The 20,849-nt window shown below is 38.8% G+C and overlaps 1 protein-coding gene across 1 annotated transcript in view; it reads right to left on the reverse strand.

The window, feature by feature from the left end:
* LOC110313181 (cytochrome P450 3A13) overlaps positions 1–20,634 on the reverse strand; it is a 27,955-nt gene extending 7,321 nt beyond the window's left edge. The window contains 9 exon segments of the mRNA XM_029533652.1: positions 4,112–4,178; positions 5,885–6,012; positions 8,675–8,823; positions 10,237–10,325; positions 10,539–10,652; positions 14,618–14,717; positions 16,571–16,623; positions 18,019–18,112; positions 20,442–20,634. Of these exon segments, the coding sequence (XP_029389512.1) occupies positions 4,112–4,178; positions 5,885–6,012; positions 8,675–8,823; positions 10,237–10,325; positions 10,539–10,652; positions 14,618–14,717; positions 16,571–16,623; positions 18,019–18,112; positions 20,442–20,512 (865 nt within the window). The 5' untranslated portion in view covers positions 20,513–20,634.
* Between the last annotated feature and the right edge of the window lie 215 nt (positions 20,635–20,849).

The following is a 20,849-nucleotide window of genomic DNA, read 5'->3' on the forward strand; positions in this document are numbered from 1 at the left end:
TGAAGACAGCTACAGTGTACTTACATATAATAAATAAATAAATCTAAAAAAAAAAAGATTATGAAAAAGCAATTCAGAGTCACACTGCAGGGGGCTTCATTCTCACACTGGTCTGACAAGGGATTGAAATGGGTTGCTTCCAGAATTAAGATAGAATAGCAACCGAGCATGATCCCTGACATCAACCATAGGCCTCCATAAACATGTGCGCATCTGTGGGTCTACACACCAGCAAACATGTATATACACATTCATATAGCACACACAGAGAAAGCACACTCTACCTCTCATGGTGCCATTCTGAGCCACTGTACTCACATTGGTAAAGCAAGCACATTACCCACTGAACCATTTCTCCCCCACCCAAAGTTTTCTTAATCACCTTGATTAACTGCAGCACTGGACTAAAGCCTGATTTATCAAAAAACCAAACAAGAAATGCTTTTCTATGTTCTATGGATTCATACTTTATTTTCATAATTTTGTACATGGAAAGAATTCCATCTTATACATGGAGAATAATTACATCTAAATCCCATGTTGAAATTTCATTTCACACTGAAATTGGAAACTTTGAGTGAATCTGATATCAGGCCTGTATGGAAAAACTTAGCATAAACCTGAAATATCTTGCAACAGAAAGAAGGAAGATGGTTTATAAAGATGTGGAAATGACACCAAACACTATGTGTGTTGCTCTGGTGTGGTCTATCAGTACACATTTGTCAAATCCACAAAATGGACAAGGCCAAGAACAAACCCTAACTGTAACTATGATCTTTTAGTGATAATATGAACATGTAAGTTCAGTGCTCATAACAAGCACACTCCATTCATTAATATTAAAAATGGGAGAGTGTCAAAAAATCAGTAGCCCTCCTTTATACAAGCAATAAATTTTCTGAGAAAGAAAATAGGAAACAATACCCTTCACAATAGCCACAAATAATATAAAATATCTTGGTGTAACTCTAACCAAGCAAGTGAAAGACCTATATAATAAGAACTTAAAGTCTCTGAAGAAAGAAATTGAAGAAGGTATCAGAAAATGGAAAGATGGCCCATGTTCATAGATCAGTGGGACTAACATAGTGAAAATATCCATTTTACCAAAAGCAATCTAGAGATTCAATGAAATTCCCCCCAACACGCATACAGTTCCGAGTCCCTGTTCATTCAGAAATGATACACCTAACTCTCAAGAAACTGGAGGCCCCAGAGAGTTTAGAGGGCAGGTGGGGTGGTGGATGGGGGCATTCACATGGAGATGGAGTGGGGTGGGGAGGAGGTGTAGAATGTGGAGCAGTCAGAGGGTGGATGGGGCGGAAAAGGAATACAGAGTGTAAAAAATGAATTAAAAATTAAATACAAGTTTTTAAAAATCTCAAGGAACAGCATACGCTGACATGCTGGTAAGAATGTGAAGCAAGGGAACACTCCTCATTGCTGGTGGGTGTGCAAACGTGTACAATCACTCTGGAAATCAATCTGGTGGTTTGGTGGGTGTGTAAACGTGTATAATCACTCTGGAAATCAATCTGGTGGTTTCTGAGAAATTTGCAAGTAGGTCTACCTCAAGACTAAGTTATACTGATCCTAGGCATATACCCAATAGATACTCCACCATCCACAAGTATACTTGCTCAACCCCTATTCATAGCAGCTTTATTCATAATAGCCAGAAACTGGAAACAACGTAGATGTCCTTTAATTAAAGAATGGATAAAGAAAATGTGCTACATCTACACACTAGAGTATTACTCAACTATTAAAAGCAAGGATATAATTAACTTTGTAGGTAAATGGATGAAACTAGAAAATATCATCCTGATTAAGGTAACCCAAACCAAAAAGGACATGCATAGTGTGTAGACACTTATAAGTGGATATTAGCCACAAAGTACAGGATAGTCAAACTACAATCCACAGACCCAAAGAAGCTAAATAACAGGGAGTGTCCAAGGGAGGCTGGCTGAATCTTTCTCAGAAGGGGAAATAAAATAAATATAAGAGGTAGATGGAGGGAGGGAACTGGGTGGGAGAGGGGATGGAGAGGGAAGCAGAGCAGATAGAGGGATCATATTTTGTGATAGCAGGGGAGAGAGAGAATGGAAATTGGCAGGGGTTAGGCATTTCTAGGACATGCAAGAGATCTGAGATTGGGGTGGGGAGGCCCCATGGTGTCTACAAAGGTGAGTCTAGCTGAAACTCCTAGAAGTTGAGGATATGGATCCTGAAGATGCAACTTCCTGTAACCAGGCAGGACTCCCAGTGGCGAGATAAGGACAGCAACCCACCACAAAACCTTCTACCAAAAATACGCCCTGCCTTCAAGATGTGCAGAGACAAAGATAGAGAAAAGAGGGAGGAAATGTCCAACAATGACTGGCCCAACTTGAAACCCATCCTATGGGCAAGAACCAATCCCTCACACTATTAATGGTAGTGTTATGCTTACAGGCAAGATCCTAGCATAACTGTCCTCTGAGAGGTCCACATGACAGCTGACCAAAATGGATGCAGAGACCCACAATAGAAGGAGTTCAGGGAGTCTTATGGAAGAGGTAGGGGAAGGATTGAGGGACCCAAAAAAGATAGGGACTCTACAGGAAGACAAACAGAGTCAACTAACATGAACCCTTGGGGACTCCCAAAGACTGAACCACCATCCCAAAAGCAAACATAGCCTGGACCTATCTCACACAGACACACACACACACACACACACACACACACACACACACACACACTGCTGCAAATATGTAGTAGATATGAAGCTTGGTCTTCATATGAGTCCCCCAACAACTGGAGCAGGAGCTATTCCTAAATCTCAACTGTCTTGTCTGGCATCAGTGAAAGAAGATGTACCTACTCCTGCAGTTACGTGATTTGCCAAGGTGATGTGATGGAGGGGAGTGCTCTCCACTCTCAAAAGAGAAAGAGGAGAAATTGGGGGAGGAACTGAAAGAGGAGGGAACTAGTAGGAGAGGGGAGCTGATATTGGGATATAAAGTTGATTGATTGATTGATTGATTGATTGATTGATTGATTGATTGATTGATTGATTAAAATAAAAATGGAGGGCATGATGGTCCAGCAAGATGGCTCAGCAGATAAAAAGTCAAGCCCAATGAACTGACTTCCATTCCATGAACCCATAGGGTGAAAGGAGAGGACAGTCTAATGCAAGTTTTCCTCTAAGTATCACACTCACATCATTGCATGTGCATGCCCATATACAAACACAATCAAAATAAGTGAGTTTCTAAGATGTATTCTAAAAAGAATGTGAGGTCATGCATATAAGGGGGTGGGAATATATAAAAGCATGTATATATTCAGTGGAAATTGATGATATGTCTATAATTTCTCTAAACCTTGTTAACTACTTTCTAAATGAAACCAAGAAAGCAGGCAGCTTGTCCCTCTATTACATGGAACATCACTCATAGCTGCATGGGACACAGTGGAATTAGAAAGCCATCTTTCTTCAACTATCACAGTAATGGATTCCTCAAAAGCCATCCATGATGGAAAATGAGTAAGTGAAAAACTGTGAAGAAGAATTGTATACATGCTTCGTACCAAATCTTTCTCCACATTTTCCTTATCAACTATACAAGAAACTAAAGCTTGACTGTAAATCAAGTACTGGGTAGACTAGCACCCTGTATTTCCAGTGACCATCTCCCCTATGGGGCTATGCCTGCTCACTGATATCTAGATGCAAATCTCCAGGATAGCTTCTAACTCAGTGAGTCTAGATGAGGCTAAGATGGTATTTGTTCTGTGGTACAAGATCCAGAGACCACTGATGACCTCCAGACCTGAAGCACATGACCTTGAGTCTTTGAACAAAGTAATGATCCTGTGCTTCTGTAATATTCTTCTGGCTCCTGTATATACTGTCTACATCTACAGGTTGAGTTGGGTTGGGTTGGGTTGGGTTGGGTTGGGTTGGGTTGGGTTGGGTTGGGTTGGGTTTGGAAAAGTTGTAATTGTTTGTTTTCAATTTGGAGATATATTCGTCTACTTGAAAAGCTTGCTGCATGTTTCTAGAACTCCCAACTCTGAGGTTCCTCATCATTAATCATGAAACATCCTTGCTTACCTTTATGAGATTCTTTGGTGTTGTAATTCTGGGAGTTTATCATCAGCTGAAGAAAATCCACTCTTTGCTGAAAGAAAATTATTTTGAGAGATGTAAGGTCAGCTGAGAGGTCAGGGTGGGTCACAAAGTTCAGAACTAGCAACCAGTCCAGAAATCTGGATGTGGTTCCCAAAGTCAAAGATAAACAAAAATATACATATATACACCTTGGAGAACAGACCACTTTCCTGAGTGAACACTGGCTCTGTGCCCAATAACTTTGGTCCCTCCTGTCTTTTACAGAATCTGAGTTCTCTGGGTTCTAAACAGCCCTGGTCAGCCCCTTCCCTTCACATTTATGTTTACACAGGAAGAAGAGGGCTTCAATCTTGTATCTTTCTATCTCAATCTCAAACTATTGTCCTTATAGATGAAACTCATTCCATTTGCAGATCCCATCAGTGATTTATGGGATCCATAAATTACTTTTAGTAATTTAAGTCGATTTGTATGCACCAAAGTCAGATTACCCAGAGAAGCACTCTGGCACTCCAGGTCAGGAGGAGCTCAAACTTAATTCAGACCAGCCAGATTTATTAGCATACACCTGTAATCACAACTCCAAAAGCAGAGTCACTGAGAGAAGCAAACCTAGGCTCTATAGCAAGACTGTGTCTCGAAACAACAAAAATTAAAAATAAAGCAGACTAAACTGGCACAGGTAGGAAAAAAATACTTTTTTGAAAATGTGTAAAATGATACGCATGAAAGTGAAGTGACTTCTTGCCAGTGTGAGGTTCAGGTATTTAAAGAAAGTGTCTGGAAAGAAGTGTTTAAGCAGAATCATTGTCCTTATAGTAAAGGGAAGTGTTGAATTTTGTCTATTTTTTTAATTTACATTTACTGATACATTTAAAAATGTACATGACAACTGAATGAACTGATAATTTGATACATGCATAAAATAAATGTTGCTTAAATCAGGTTAAACATATTTTTCTCAAAATCCATTACTCATTCATGATAAGAACTTTCAAAGTCCACTCCTCTATATCTTTTGGAATTTTTTTAAATGGACTCAATAAGCACAGGAGAACAGATGTCTCCCACAAGCTTATATCTTTATATGACTAGCATATGGGAGTTCCAATTTTATTGTTTTGCTCATCTTTTTCTTTTGATGTAGACTAAGATCACAGAAGACTTAATCCTTGAAAAAATAAGCCATTAATAATGGTTGCTCTGATTGGGGTCTCCGGATCCAACATCAAATCATAAACCCTGTTCCCAATATGCAGCTCTAGAATAAGACTAAGCAATATGCAGGGTAACTTGGATCATTGTTCAAGGATGACACGTTTGTTAACCATGTGCAAGGGTCTTGTTTTTATCCCTGGCACTATGAAAATAACAAATTTTAATTTTTTAACATACATCTGTAGAGTTTTCATAATTCCCCTAACTTACTCCCCACAAATTATATGCAAAATATCTCTTTTTTCCTGGCATGCGGTGAAATTCTTGCCTTAAAAAATATTTATTTTACATCAGGAATATCATTTAATTGTAAATACTTTATCTGGTTCATTTTATTTCTCTATTCCCAATCTCTACTCTTCACTCTTTTTAAAATATCCAAATTCTCCTATCCTTAACCTGCAATCCTCTATCTAACTTTTAAAGATACAGAGGAAGTGTGTGTGTGTGTGTGTGTGTGTGTGTGTGTGTGTACATGCATATTTGTTTTATAAAGAGAATTGGAAATACATTAGCCCTCTTGTGATCAGTTATTACCTTTTCTTTCTCTTTCATGCGATTCTCTTTCATTCGTTCTACTGAAGTTTTAAAAAAACTTATGACATCTCTTGGAAACAAGGAGACATTTAGTGCATCAAATACTGGGGTAAGGAATGGAAAGAGTGCTAGAGGGGGGGAAAAAGAGAAACCATGGTGAAAACACAAAAATCTACCTGGAGCAGTTACACACATTCTGCCAATCGGGACAGTAAGTAATCAGGATCCCCATTGAGACACATCCTCTCTTGCTCAGGTTCCAGAGCACTTGCTGGAAAAGGGTATGTCAGTGTATGGCCACCAACATAGAAGTGATATAAATCATTCTTGCCACATAGTTTCAGGGTTAAATTCCTTTATTTCTCACATTTTACATGTTGGACTAAGGAGGACTGAGGTTTGTGGGGTTTGTTGTTGGTTTGACTTGATTTGGTTTTTTGATAAATCAGGCTTTAGCCCAGTGCTGCGCTTAATCAAGGTATTCAGGAAAGAGCTTTAGAGGGTAAAGAGATGGATTAATGGGTAACTTGCTTGCCTTTCAAACATGAGAATCTTGTGTTCAGTTCTTACAACCCATGTTAAGGGCATATGCATTGGCTCAGAATGGTCATGAGAGGCAAAGAGAATGAATTCCGTAAGCTTGATGGCCACTTAAGCCATCCTTCTTCCTGGTGAAGATCCAGGCCAGTGATAGAGCCTGAACAAAAGGTAGCAGACACCTGAGGTTTTCTTCTGAGGTTTACCTCTGTATACTTATGTGCACCCATATATACAAGTACCTGCCCAAAAATGAATATATGTACACACAATAATGATGATGATGATGATGATGATGATGATGATGATAACTTTAACCAAAAACCCAAAAAAAGAAAAAAAGGTTTTTGTAAGATGGAGGAAATACAATACTCAGAAGAAAAGCTGGTCTCACATGACAACACTTTCTAGCATGTGCCACTAAAAGAAAAGAGAAAACACAATACAGGCAGAAAGACTGGATACTACCAACCAAAGTGCAAATGAATGAAATAAAAAGCATGAAGGAAATCAATGAAAACAAAGATGAAGCTGGGTGTGGTGGCGCACGCCTTTAATCCCAGCACTCAGGAGGATTTCTGAGTGAGGCAGGTGGATTTCTGAGTTCGAGGCCAGCCTGGTCTACAGAGTGAGTTCCAGGACAGCCAGGGCTACACAGAGAAACCCTGTCTCGAAAAAANGGCCAGCCTGGTCTACAGAGTGAGTTCCAGGACAGCCAGGGCTACACAGAGAAACCCTGTCTCGAAAAAACAAAAAAAAAAAAAAAAAAAAAAAGAAGAAGAAGAAGAAGAAGAAAAGAAAACAAAGATGATTCTGTGACAATATCTTCAGGGTTAGCAAAGTGTTAGCTGGGATTGTTCTAGAAATAGTGATGACTCAGAATACTAGCATGCATAGTGAAATGGGAGGGGAATAATGTTATGAAAAATATAAGGACATATAAAGGGATTCTATTAATAAATGGAGGGCTAGAACAACAGCCTCAATTATGTAACTTAGCTAGAATGTACAAATTCCTAGAAGTTCACAAACCATAGGAGCTGACTCAAAAAGAAATGCATATCATGCATAAAAGACCTGTGGCATAAGAGGTTATATGTTGCACAGAAAATACATAGAGACCAATAGCATCTCTCACAGTCTAGAGTAAATGGAGAGCTATGATAAAATGAGATTATAAATGTGTTCCTGGATCATATTGAATCTTTACCTCCTCCTACCTTGCCTTATGTACAGAATTAAAACTATCCCTGTTTTTAAAAAACATGCTAAGGAAGCCTAAGACCAGAAGGTTTCAGTGCTGAATTTTACCAAATGCTTAAAGAAAAGTATATACCATTTCTTCCCAAACACTTCCAAAATATAGAAAGACATATATAAAATTATCTCCAAAATTCTATGTAAGACAAGTAGTGCCCCTAATATTAAGACCAGACAGAAATCTCACATGAAAACTACACATAAACAACACTTGTAAATATGTAAAAAGAAAATTTTCAACACAATATTAGTGACTATAAAAGAGCTTTATTACACTAACTAGATATGATTCACCTCAAGGATACTCTTCTATACAACTGAACATATCAATACAAATTAAAAATGAGCAAAACAGATGAACAAATGCAATCTTTGAGAAAAGCCAACACCCTTTTGTGACAAAACACAGTTCCTTCAGTACTCTATATTAGATATTACTATGCAACCTAGCACTTCTTCTCAAGTATACATCAAAAACAACTTAAAACTTGTTCAGACACAAATGTGTGTACAAGTATTCATAGCAGCACGGTTCCCAACAGCCAAAAGGTCAAAGCATTCTAAATAACCATCAGTCACAAGTAAATAGAACACATCATGTCCTTACAGTGGGATGAGATTCTGCCATAGAAAAAAATTAAGTACTAATACTCACTTCAAGATGCATGAACTTAAAGCATACTAATTTGGAAGCCAGACACAAAAGGTGATTGTACAATTATATTCTTGTAAACTGTTCAGAATAGGCAAATCTACACAACTAGAAAGTAGACTTACTTGCGGCTTATGAATGAGGGAGGTGAGGTTATTAGAAGTACAGAGTTCCTAGAGTGAGAAAGATGTTCCACAGATAACATTGATGGCTGGAAATACTTTAAATATACTGAAAAGCAAATACTGGCCTGTTTAAGTGGGCTACTTACAAAATATGTGGATTATCTTTCACTACACTGTTGCTTAAAAAGACAAAGAATGAAACATTAGGTTACGTACTCACTGAGAGGAACAGTGGATCAAAGATATCAAATTTTAAAAGCTTCTTGATTTTTTCCACAAAAGGATCCTGTGGGTTGTTGAGGGAATCAACATTCACTCCAAATGAGGTGGCTGTGATCACATCCATGCTGTAGGCCCCAAAGATGCTGAAGAGAAATGGAAAGTAACTATTAGACATCTTCTTGGTCTAGCTAAGATATATAAAGTATGAAGCAGTAGTAAATTCACATGTCCAGCCAAGATAGTCAGAAGGTCATACAGAAACCCTGTCTACCATATCCTTGCTTCTGTCACACTCACTTATGAGAAGCTTGTCAGGTGACAGTGTTGTGCCTATCTTTGTGATGTGGTATTACATGAATAGTATCTATGACTGTGAGCTTTAATTATTAAAATGACATAATCTACTGTCACTGGGGAAGAGGAATAGTTTCTACCAGTTGGACAGGCCTACGATGGTTTAATTTGATTGTGTTAATTGATGTTGAAAGACACAATCTTCCACTATGAGTGGCAGCATTCCCTGGATTTCGTTCTGCACTGTGTAAGTGTGAGAAGGATAAGCTAAATACTAAGCATGCTCATTTTATTTTGTTCTTTATTGTGGATGTCAATTCTCTCCCATTCCCAGAGCTCTAACTCAGGTGGCAAGTACCCTAACCCACAGAACTATCTTGACAGCCCAAAGAAATAGTTTCTATTTTACTGATAGTCCCAAAAAGTCTGATAGAACATAAGTGGTTTGATGTTTTAACTTTCCTGGTATACACACAGCATCCTAATATGTGCCAAGTACTTTCTCCACTTTTTTCTATTAAATCCACACTAACAACTTTGTTTAGATAATGTTCCTTCTTTCTAAACTATCTTTTTCTAGAATTTCAATAATTACATGGAATAGACAAGTTAATAATGAATCCTGAATACAGAGGTGAGACTCATTCTTGACCAGGCACTCTACTTTCTCATAAGAGACACCCCTTTCCAGAGTGGCCCATTACAGTCCTAATGCTGTGACAGGGATGTCTCCAGTTTCCTTTGATCTCAACTCCAGTCATAGTCTGAGCTGTTGTAATCAGTGGTAACACCATACAACCCACTTTTGACTAGTCCTGGAATGACTTCAATAAATGACTTAACAATGGGAACTTCAACTCCCCAGTAGATAATTATGGAGTCTCCTAGCGCTACTGTTATGATTTGAATGTGCATATCCCACCAAAGGATTGTGTGTTTGAATACTTAGTCCCAAGATAGTGCCACAGTCTGGGAAAAATATGGCAACTTTTGGAGGTAGAGACTCATTGAAAGCAAGTCACTTTGGGCAGATCTTGATATAGTCTGGCCATAATTCCTCCCTTCTATTGTAGATACAGTGTGATCAGGTAGCCTCCTGCTCTTGCCACAAAGTCTTTCTGCCAGGAGACTGTATCTCCCTGGAACCACAACCAAAATGAAACATTTCTTCCTTCAGTTGCTTTTGTTAGAATATTTTGTCACAGCAACAAGAAAGTAACTAATATAACAACCCAGCATTCAACGCCTGTGCTAGTACTTACTCTTTTATGCTGGTGGGCTTTCCTTCTCCTAATCCCTGCCTCATGTTTCTCACCAACACATCTGTATACTGGTTAATGATGGGGAACATCTGCACACAAAACAAAATTCATGCAGAGTGAGGGAAGGACTCAATTCCCAGTGGACACAGCTTTTCCAAGGACAAAGCTAGAAGTCACATTAACATATAAGGCCATTGTTAGGAAGTTTTGAATCAGAGGACACTGCTTGTAAAGGGACTGTGATCTTCTGCCTTACTTGTCCCCAAATCTGTTATTCATGTTTCCAACAATAAAAAGGTTACCTCCTTGAGCTTCCCACTCGTGAAGGTTGGAGACAGCAGGGCTCGGATTCTCTTCCATTCTTCATTCTCAGATATAGAGATGGCTTTTTTCAAAATCCCCACTGGACCAAAGCTCTAGAATTAGGAGCAAAAAAGATGTTGTCATATAAAGGTTTAGAAATCTCTGCAGTTGTGAAAAAAAGTTGACAGGCTTACAAATTATTTAGAATTATAATGTCATTAAATGGTCCAGAAAATGTATGTTTCAAATGACTTACTCCCTAGGAGGCTGGATATAGAGGGGGTGGTTTGGGTTGTGGAGGTTTAATAAAAGTTGGCTTGAGTTGATCAATGTATCAATATGCATGCATTTCAATATAATGCTTAGCTCCTCTAGCATGTACAATTAACAAATTCAACAAAAAAATTTAGGTCTATGTGTTGCACAGAAAGTCACAAAAACTTAGGAGTAGCAGTTAAAATTGTTCAACGTCCTTAGTCATCAGGGAGGGACATGCAAATCAAAACTGCCTTGAGATTCCACTTTACACCAATCAGAATAGCTACAATAAAAAACTCAGGTGACAGAACATGTTGGCAAGGAAGTGGAGAAAGAGAAACATTCCTCCACTGCCAGTGGAATTGCAAACTGGTACCAACACTCTGGAAATCAAACTAGCAGTTCCTCAGAAAATTGGGAATATACCTGGCCGAAGACGCAGCTATACCAACCATGGGCATATACCTAAAAGATGCCCCACCATATCAAAGGGACATTCTCCACAATGTTCATAACAACCTTATTTATAGCAGCCAAAATCTGGAAACAACCCAGATATCCCACAATGGAAGAATGAATACATAAAATGTGCATTTACACAATGTAATACTATTCAGCTATTAAAAACGAGGACATCATCTATTGCAGTCAAATTGATGGAACTAGGAAATGTCATCCTGGGTGAAGTAACCCAGACCCCAAAGGACATACATGGTATGTACTCACTAATAAGTGAGTACAAAAAACAACAACAACAACAACAACAAGTACAGAACACCTAGGATACAACCCACAGAATTTAAGAATTTAACAAGCAGAAAGGTCAAGTGAGGATGCTTCAATCCCACTTAGTAGGGAAAAGAAAATAATCATGCAAAGCAGAGGGAGGGGGATCAGGGTGGGAAAAGTGAGGAGGAATGTAAAAGGGGAACATGATCAGGTACGGGGGTGCAGGAGAGAAGCCCAGAGGGCCATTAAAATAAATGGAAATGTGCAGCCTCAGAAGGTATGAGGTAGAGAGACTCTCTAGACAGTACCAGAGACCTGGGAAGTGAGAGACTCTCAGGACTCAAAGGGAGGGACCATAGATGAAAGGCCCGACAAAGGGAGAGGGAACTTGAAGGGTCCACTTTCAGTAGACATACAGAGCCTCAATAGGAGGGATGGTGTTTCCAACCCACAACAAAAAAACTCTGGCCTAGTCTAAAAGAATTGCAGGGACAAAAAAAAGAGAAAATACTGAGGGAAAGGCAGTCCAGTTACCCACCCAACTGGGGATCCACCTCATGGGAGACACCAAGACCTGACACTATTACTGATGCTATGATGTGCGTACAGACAGGAGCCTAGCAGGGCTGTCCTCTGAGAGGCCCAACCAGCAGCTGACTGAGACAGAAACAGGTACTTACACCCAATCATTGGACTGAAATCTAGGATCCCTGTGGTTGAATTAGGGGAAGGATGGGAGAAGCTGAGGAGGAGGGTGATCTCATATGAAGACCAGCAGTCTCAACTAATCTAGACCCCTGGGAGCTCCCAGAGATTAAGCCACCAATCAGGCAGCGTACGCAAGCTGGTCTGAGGCCCCAGACACATATAGCAGAGGATTGCCTGGTCTGGCCTTGGTGGGAGAAAATGTACCTAATCCTTGAAAAGTTTGAGGCCTCCGGGAGGGGCAAAGCCTAGTGGTGGGGGAGCATCCTCGTGGGAACAGGGAGAGGAGGAATGGGATGAGGAACTGTGGGAGGGAGAACTAGGAAGGGGACAATGGGTAGATTGTAAATAAATTTTAAAAATCTTTAATAAAATAAAATAAATTGGGCCCAATTGTGGAAGATTAAAGTTTATATGCTTTTAAAGTTAAGTTCAACATTGTATTGGAGCCTACAGCTAGTACAGTGAGCTAAGAAATAATAATAATAATAATAATAATAATAATAATAATAATAATAAGTATGTAGATAAGAGAGATGTCAAGTTAGAGAATTCATAAGGTACATGAGCAAGCAAACATCTAGAGCTTACAAATGAGACAATTCCCAAAAATTCAGGCACACTGGCAAAGTATGTGAAAAATATGGAAAACAACGTTAAATGTATAATGACTTTCACAATCATTATGAAGAAAACAAAATACTTTAGGTATGAATTTAACAAAAGCAATAAAAATGCTCAAAAAATAAATCAACAAAAATTGAAGGAATGAAGAAACATAAAGCATTAACAGATCAAATCACTCTGCTGAGGAGATGGCTCAGAACGTAAGATTCAAGCATGAGAACCTGGGTTTGAATCTGCAGCAGCCACATTTTAGAACATGTTGACTGAGGCAATAGGTGCCTATTACCCACTGTTAGGGAACAGAGAGAGGCAGATACCAATGACTCACTGGCCCTTCAGACTAGCCAAAACAGCAGAGTAACAGTGTAGGATATCTAACATCCTCCTCTGCCCCCTATAGCTTCATATAGGCACACACATGTACAGACACATAAATACAAGTCTCACAAACACAAGACTACAAAAATGTGTGTAATGTGTGAGTGTGTGTGTGTGTGTGTGTGTGTGTGTGTGTGTGTGTGTGTGNGTGTGTGTGTGTGTGTGTGTGTGTGTGTGTGTGTGAGAGAGAGAGAGAGAGAGAGAGAGAGAGAGAGAGAGAGAGGAGTTTGGTTCAGCCATAAAGAAGAATAAAATTATATCATTATATCATTCGCAGAAAAGCAGATGGGGCTGGAAATCATCATATCAAATAAAGACAAATTTAAGCACATGAGTCTCGCCTATCAGTATTGATAACAGATCTTTTAACTATAGACATATAACAGAACGTTATAGGAACTGAAGAGAGGGTCAGCAATTAAGAAGACTTTCGGTTCTTGCAGAGGAATGAAGTTTGGTTCTCAGTTCATAAATATCAGTAACTACAGTTCTAAGGGATCCTGCACCCTCTTCTGGCCAATGTGGGCTCCTACACACATATGTATAAGCATACATACATACATACATACATACATACATATAAACAAATATAAAATAACTAAACAATTTAAAAGGTCACAAGAAAACCTACTCCATTGTATAATAAATATATGACAATGATATAGAAATACAAGATAAAATATTTTCCAATTAAGAAAAAAAGGCAAGCTACATGTGGCAACTCAAATAGACTGCCATAAAGGAACAATTCTGTGATTTACATAGCTACACAAAAAAAATATCCATGGAATTACACACCTGTGTGCACACACACTACCAAATACAGGCATGTAAAATTAATACTGAATAAAATATATGGGTCATGCAAATTTCCTGCCGTAAAATATCCTAAGTTTACAGTTATATAAAACATCACCATTAAGTCAAAAAATAAGAAGAGAATGTGGATGCTTGTTGTACATTTGGGCCAATGCCCTATGAATTATATTTACTCAATGATAAAAGAAAAACTACCATATAAATGGGGCTCTGGAAAGATGGTCAGTAAGAAAGAATACTAGCTTATAAACATAAGGAATTGGGTTCTAATATAAAGCACATACTTAATAAAGCTAGATGTGGCTCTGATCACCTCTAACCCCAGCCCTTTGAGGGGCAGAAACAGGAAAAGTGCCAGTATTTGCTGACTAACAACCTAGCTCCAGGTTCAGTTCAAGACCTTGTCTCAAGGGAATACAGAGAGCAATAGAGCAGGACATTCAATATTCTCCTCTGACCTGTATTGTGTAGGTATGTGCGTCTGCACATGTGCACATATACCACATGCATGTAAACACACATCTACCCTAAAGAAGTGAAGGTATTTTACATAGATGCCTACCCGCCGGTTTGTGAAGGTAGAATAACATTCCTTCACCAGCACTGTTTTGATTATGTCTGGATCTGTGACAGCCAGCACAGGCTGTCGACCATCATACAACCTGCATTGACAAAGCAGAAAGGATTAAACCCAATCAGATGGATTTTATAACTGGAAGCGTGCTCAGGAACTCAGAATCTGATCCAGATGTTACATAATCCTTGCCTTGGTTATACAACAACATGCTTAGTTAAACAGCAACATGAGCACCTAGTTCAAGTTGGGGATTCTGACCCCAGATCTCTAGCATCTTATGAAATGAAGTGTAATATAGTTCATGCATGGAAGAGGCAAATATGAAACAGCTCTACAAAGAAACGATGATTAGAACTAAATTGGAATGTCTGTAAAGTCTGGGTAGTGCATACATGAATATTACCTATACACAATGTTTTTCATAATTTTGCATGTTCAAAATATTGCATTACCAAAAAAAAAAAGGATATTGAGTCTATGGAAAACCGAAGGTGAGAATTTTAAGTGCAAATGGATGAGCTGTGTGCTCTGAGAAGGATCACAAGGTCTTTATGGGTTGTATTTACTCAGCAGACCCTGTGATCAGCCCTTAGTCATCTAAAGATGTGTGAGAGAAGTTAAAGAGGCATGTGTGTGACACCGAGCACCATGCTAGCACCTCTTGCAATGTTCCCAACCAACCTCCAGTGGCCCTGAAATAGAATAATTCATTCAAATTCATTAGAATTTTATTGGTGAAATATGAGCAACAGTTTTTCCAGAAAGATAAGCAAAGAAGAAAGAAGATCATGTAGCACAGCTTAAGTGACTCCTATTAATTATTACTATTATTAATAATAGATGATCATTTTGCAGCAGTTAACCAAGTTCCATTAGTCTACAGGGAACATGGTCCTGAGACTATGTCCCACACTTACTGTAAAGAGTCAGTATCATGAGGGAGCTGAGAAGATGACTTGGTGGTTAAGATCATGTTTGTAATTCCAGAGGTTCTGGGATTCCCAGAGCCCCCATGGTGGTTCACAACTATCTGCCACTCCAGTTCCAATGGATCTGACACTTGGCCTCTAAGGCAATGAATGCATGCCTGCACCTGGTACACACACGTGCATGCAGGTAAGACAATTGTATGAATAAAATAAAAATAAATAAAATTTTAAAGTCAGTATCATGAGCTTGACATGGTGGTGTGTGCATGCCTATTATAATTCCAACATTCAAGAAGTAGAGGCAGAATGATCAGGATTTCAAGGCCAGGCCAGCTTCAACTATACAGAAATATTACCTCCCCCCCCCCCAGGATATACTTAAGCAGCTAATATCTAGCAAGACTGTCTTGGATTACATAAGACTCTGACTCCAGGACAAATAATACAGCAAGGACATATTCAAGGACAAATAAGTCGAAGACATATTTATGCATGTTTCTACTGAGCAGTCTTTGCATCATAAGACTTTTGAATGGAATAAAAATCTACATACATTTTTAGAAGATGGATTTTGAAAACATAGCTGTGTTTTCAATGTTTTGTGATAGCTCATAGTCTTTAAAGTACATATTAGATTCAATTTTTAAATAAATTTGGTCTAAAGTACAAATAAATAAATATGAGATACAAAGAGACCTATTTAAAGTTATTGAGTGATTCCTTATATTTTATTAGAGGGATACACAGAAGAGAACATTGGAAGAGTAAAATATCCAGACACTGGACTAACTCAAGTGAACCATTCCTGAACCATCAAGTCCAGGAAAAAATCAAAACATACAACTGTTTTAACCAGAATCCATCTGTGAATCATAACACTGGAAGACATATGGGGCCTTTGATAGGAAAAGCCTCCACAAAGCTTTATAATACATCGCTTCCACTCAAGATCCTGTGAGCTTTTGTAAATGTTTCAAATCTACCCAGTAGATGTTGCTATAATACTTACCCCCATATTTTCCCATATTTTTTATGACATTGTATGTCACATTCCCAGAAGCCCTAGAAAGGTAAAAAATAAAATAAAAATCCATGACTATTTTAAATATAGTGTTCTTATCTCTAATTGGGGCACAGTTTGACTCTTACAAAATCAGGCTAACTATCCCTCAATGGCAGTGAGATAGACATTCTTATTCATAAGTGTTTGAGTAGAAAGGAGGTTAAGTTCTAGAGGTATTTGAAATTGGGGTTATTAATATCCTAAATTTTCTCCCAACATTGCACAAGCACAAAAACCTCACCCTTGGTTGTGAATAATTGCTAACTGCACTGCACATGCTCAGCTGCTCACTCTTCACTATGAATAAGCTAACACCCTGTCTCTCTCTCTAAAGCTTTTGCTTCTCTACGTTGTCCTTAAAACCCTCAAACTCACTGAATTGTTCCTTCCATAGGCATGTTGGGGGACAGAAGCCAAGGGAAAACCAATAAGATCCATTTATCTCCTTATTTAGCCTCTTTTTCATTTATCTCATGACCTCTCCCTAGAAGACTAATAATAGCATTTAAGACACTGAAGAAACCACTGTCCTCTTTTCATTTACAGCATTTAGGTAAGTTGCTAAGTGAGAAGGCAGGTGAATAAGAATAACAGAGGGGGCTGAAAAAGAGCTCAGTGGTAAAGAGCATTGCCTCCTGTTCCAGGAGACTAGGGTTCAAGTCCTAGTACCAACATGGCAGCTCTCTGCAATTGCAGTCCCAGAGGGACACCTTCATCAGCACCAGGCACTCATATACAAACATGTATGCAAGCCATACATGTTAAAAAATATTTTTAAAAATTTAATAAAGAGAATCTGTCTTTGTGGCTCCCTTTCAATGTGGAAAGATAAGGAGATGCCACTTCTACACACAGCAAAGCAATGGATAATATTTCTCCTGTACACATGACATTGAAAATTAGATACTTGCTTTGAGTCTTCACTTTTGAGGCATAAGAAAGAAAATTTCTGCTAAGTTTCAGTTGTAAATGTTAAATATGCAAATAAAAATTCCAAAAGCATAGCTTTCCCTTGCTAGGACAAATAAATAAGCATGAAGCATATATAGACACATATTAAAAGGTCTCCAGTGATTCATAGTATGTTATGAGAGGGGTTCACAGAAGGGAAAATTGGAAGAGTGGAATAGAAGGATATTGCCTTTAAAGGATCACAAATCTAAACATCAAGTCCTCAGCATGAGTACTGACATGTCAGAGAGCTGAGCTGTGCCAAACAGGATTCTCCAAAGACCAACAGCAAAGCCTTGAGGAAACTTATCTTGCTTCAGGTCAAAGCCAAATAATGATTTCTGAAATTCTACCTCAGTTTCTACTCAGGAGAATTAATGAAACTAAGCCAGTCTTGGTAACCGCAAGGAGCAAGATAGGGGCCTCAAGGAACACTCACTCACCTTCTGGTAAGCAAGAATCGTCCCCAAGAAAGGAAGAGGTTTTGGCCCAGGAATTTTCAACTTTTTAAAAATTCCATGTGAATGAGTTCCATATCTGTGAAGCAAAAGAGAAAGCTAGTACATTGGGATTGTATATTGTTGTGACTCACCAGTCATGGATACAGGCATCATAAAATTCAAACAGAGGAGGCAACATGTAGCCAACAGCAATTACTATTTTTGGTATTCACTTCTCTTGAATTTTCTGTGGGACTCCCAAAGACCACAAAGGTTATCTTAAAAGGCAAGTAAAACATTTGTGCTCTAAATCCTAAAGTTAATCATTAATAAGCGCCTGTAACTTGAGTTTGAGTGTCCATGTGAGTTCTTATCTGTTGTTTCTTTCACTTGCTTTTATTTAGGAAATTGATTGGATGCAATTCATCTGTCCTTCTAGTGATCTACAAAGGGATCCATACCCTACAAGTGTATTTGAGAATTATCTCCTGAGAGAAGAGGAATATTCTCCACTTCCTGCCAACTCATACCTGAAGGTATTCTATTTCATCACTGACCTACCCTCTTCCTTACTCACCTATACTAAGGGATTAGCATGACCTGACAAACAGGTATATCAAACACTGATAAAAATATTTTAAACCTTCAATTTCTAATAACCAAGTTTATTTTAAAGCATACATGCAATCTATACAATGTATTCATTTATGCATTATGCTCACATTCCTGGCAATATTATAAACAGATGAAGTTATTGTAAAATTGTCACAAATATTGAAAGCAACAGACCCACTTTAACCTTTTGAAAGAAGGTCCTGGGGTTATCATAAATAAATTCTAGGGATGAATAAATGGCAATGAAAGATTTCAGTTCATTGTAAAAATATCATCAGGTGGAAAAGGTGTTGTCATAATACCTTAAATACTTACTATCACTTTAAAGAATAAAACCAAGTTTGAATTTTTCATTTTCACATTATTGTGAGTGTGTACCTTTTCTTAAAGTCAAATGGTGACAGAAGTCAAATATGGGGTGTGTGTGTGTGTGTGTGTGTGTGTGTGTGTGTGTGTGTGTGTGTCTGTACTACCCACAGATTTATACACACACACACACACAATCACAAGTGGGGGTGATTAGAGCAGTAATTCTCATCCTTCCTAATGTTGTAACTCTTTAATATAGTTCCTCCTGTTGCTATGCTCTACAACCATAAAATGATTTCATTGCAATTTCATAACTGTAATTTTGCTACTGTTATGAATCATGATGTAAATATCTAATATTCAGGATGTCTGATATGTGACTCTTGTGAAAGGGTTCATTACCCTCAAAAGGACTGAGACTTCACAAGCTGAGAACCACTGCCATAGAATGAGCTGGGTGAGGTAGTCATCTATACTTTTAATCATGGAACTCAAGATAACCTTTCTCCTCCCCTCACAGGAATCTACTCATTAAAAGGTAGTCCTGAGACGGATGTTTTCACTGATGTTCCCCAGTGGAACTTAGAGAAAAATATTTAACATCCTAACTGTTTCAAAGTTCCTACCCTTTGAGGATGCCAGTAGATTTCATAGCAGGGAAGGGGGGACTCCCTATACTTATGCTAGGGGATTGACAGGAAATGGTGAAGGGAAAGAATCAAAGTCAGGTCTTCTTTGCTCCAAAGAGTCATCATTTATGGGAGCTAGAGAGGTAGCTCAGTGGTTAAGAACACTTCTTGCTCTTCAGAGGACCAGGGTTCAATTCCCAGCATCCACATGGTGGCTCACAGCCATCTGTAACTCCAATTCCAAGGGACAAACCATCTTTTGCTGACATCCATGGGCACCAAGCACTCATGTAGTACACATGCATGCATATATGCAGGCAAAACACTCACAAAAATAAAATGATCAAACATAATATACTAGGGGCATTGTTAAAATAGTCTTAAAGGTGGGACAATGAAACAGAAACTGGGCATGTGTACATGGAGCAATACTCCACATTTCCTGCATCAGAGAAAACAGGTGAAGACAACACAAAAGCTCTTCCCATCCCCACAATACCAACAATCCTGAGACCCTGAAGAAGAGGCCTTCCATCAAACACAGTGACCAGCTTTTTGTAACCTGCTTTACTGGGCCCTGGGTCATTAATCTGGTGAAAAAGTGAGACTCAACTAGAGAATAGCCCAGGTCTAATTGAGGTCACTCAAACCTCCTATCCACAAAAATTGGAATTTAGAAGAGGAATGTATACTCATCCCCTAGGAGGGATTTCCATAGGACCAAAAGCAGCACCTTAACTCTTTGTACATCCCACACTCAATGTCCCTTCCATATTCTCTTTGGATTTTCCAAGCCAGTAAAGGGAAGAATTATCTGATTCGCATCCCCCAAGTCCTGATCACTAAGAAGAGGAGCCTGGGCCGCTTACTCACAAGTAGAGGAGGACCAGGCTGGCAGCCAGGAGCATCCAGGTTTCCACGGAAAAGTTTGGGATCAGGTCCATTGCTGCTTTCTTTAAACAAGTCTCTCTCCAAGTTTTACTCTCAATTTTGTGTGCTGCACCTTTCAGGGCTGAGCCTGCTGAACTCCCTTCCCTGCCCAGTTGTTTATGACTCAAGAAAGCCACCCTGAAGTAGTTAAATACAGGGAAAGCAGGTGGGGCTGAACTTGCAGCCAATGGAAACACCTACAGTTCTGAGTCAAGTGTACTCTCTACACTAGCAGTTGGCAAAGAATCATGGGTGTGCCCGTTTGAATCTTTGAATTCATTTAGTAAGAAATATCGACCAAAAATGAGGCCAGTGTTATTATCACTGAGTACAAAGGTTATTGCTTCTTAT

This window comes from Mus pahari, chromosome 23 (assembly GCF_900095145.1).
Source record: "Mus pahari chromosome 23, PAHARI_EIJ_v1.1, whole genome shotgun sequence".
NCBI classification, from domain to species: domain Eukaryota; kingdom Metazoa; phylum Chordata; class Mammalia; order Rodentia; family Muridae; genus Mus; species Mus pahari.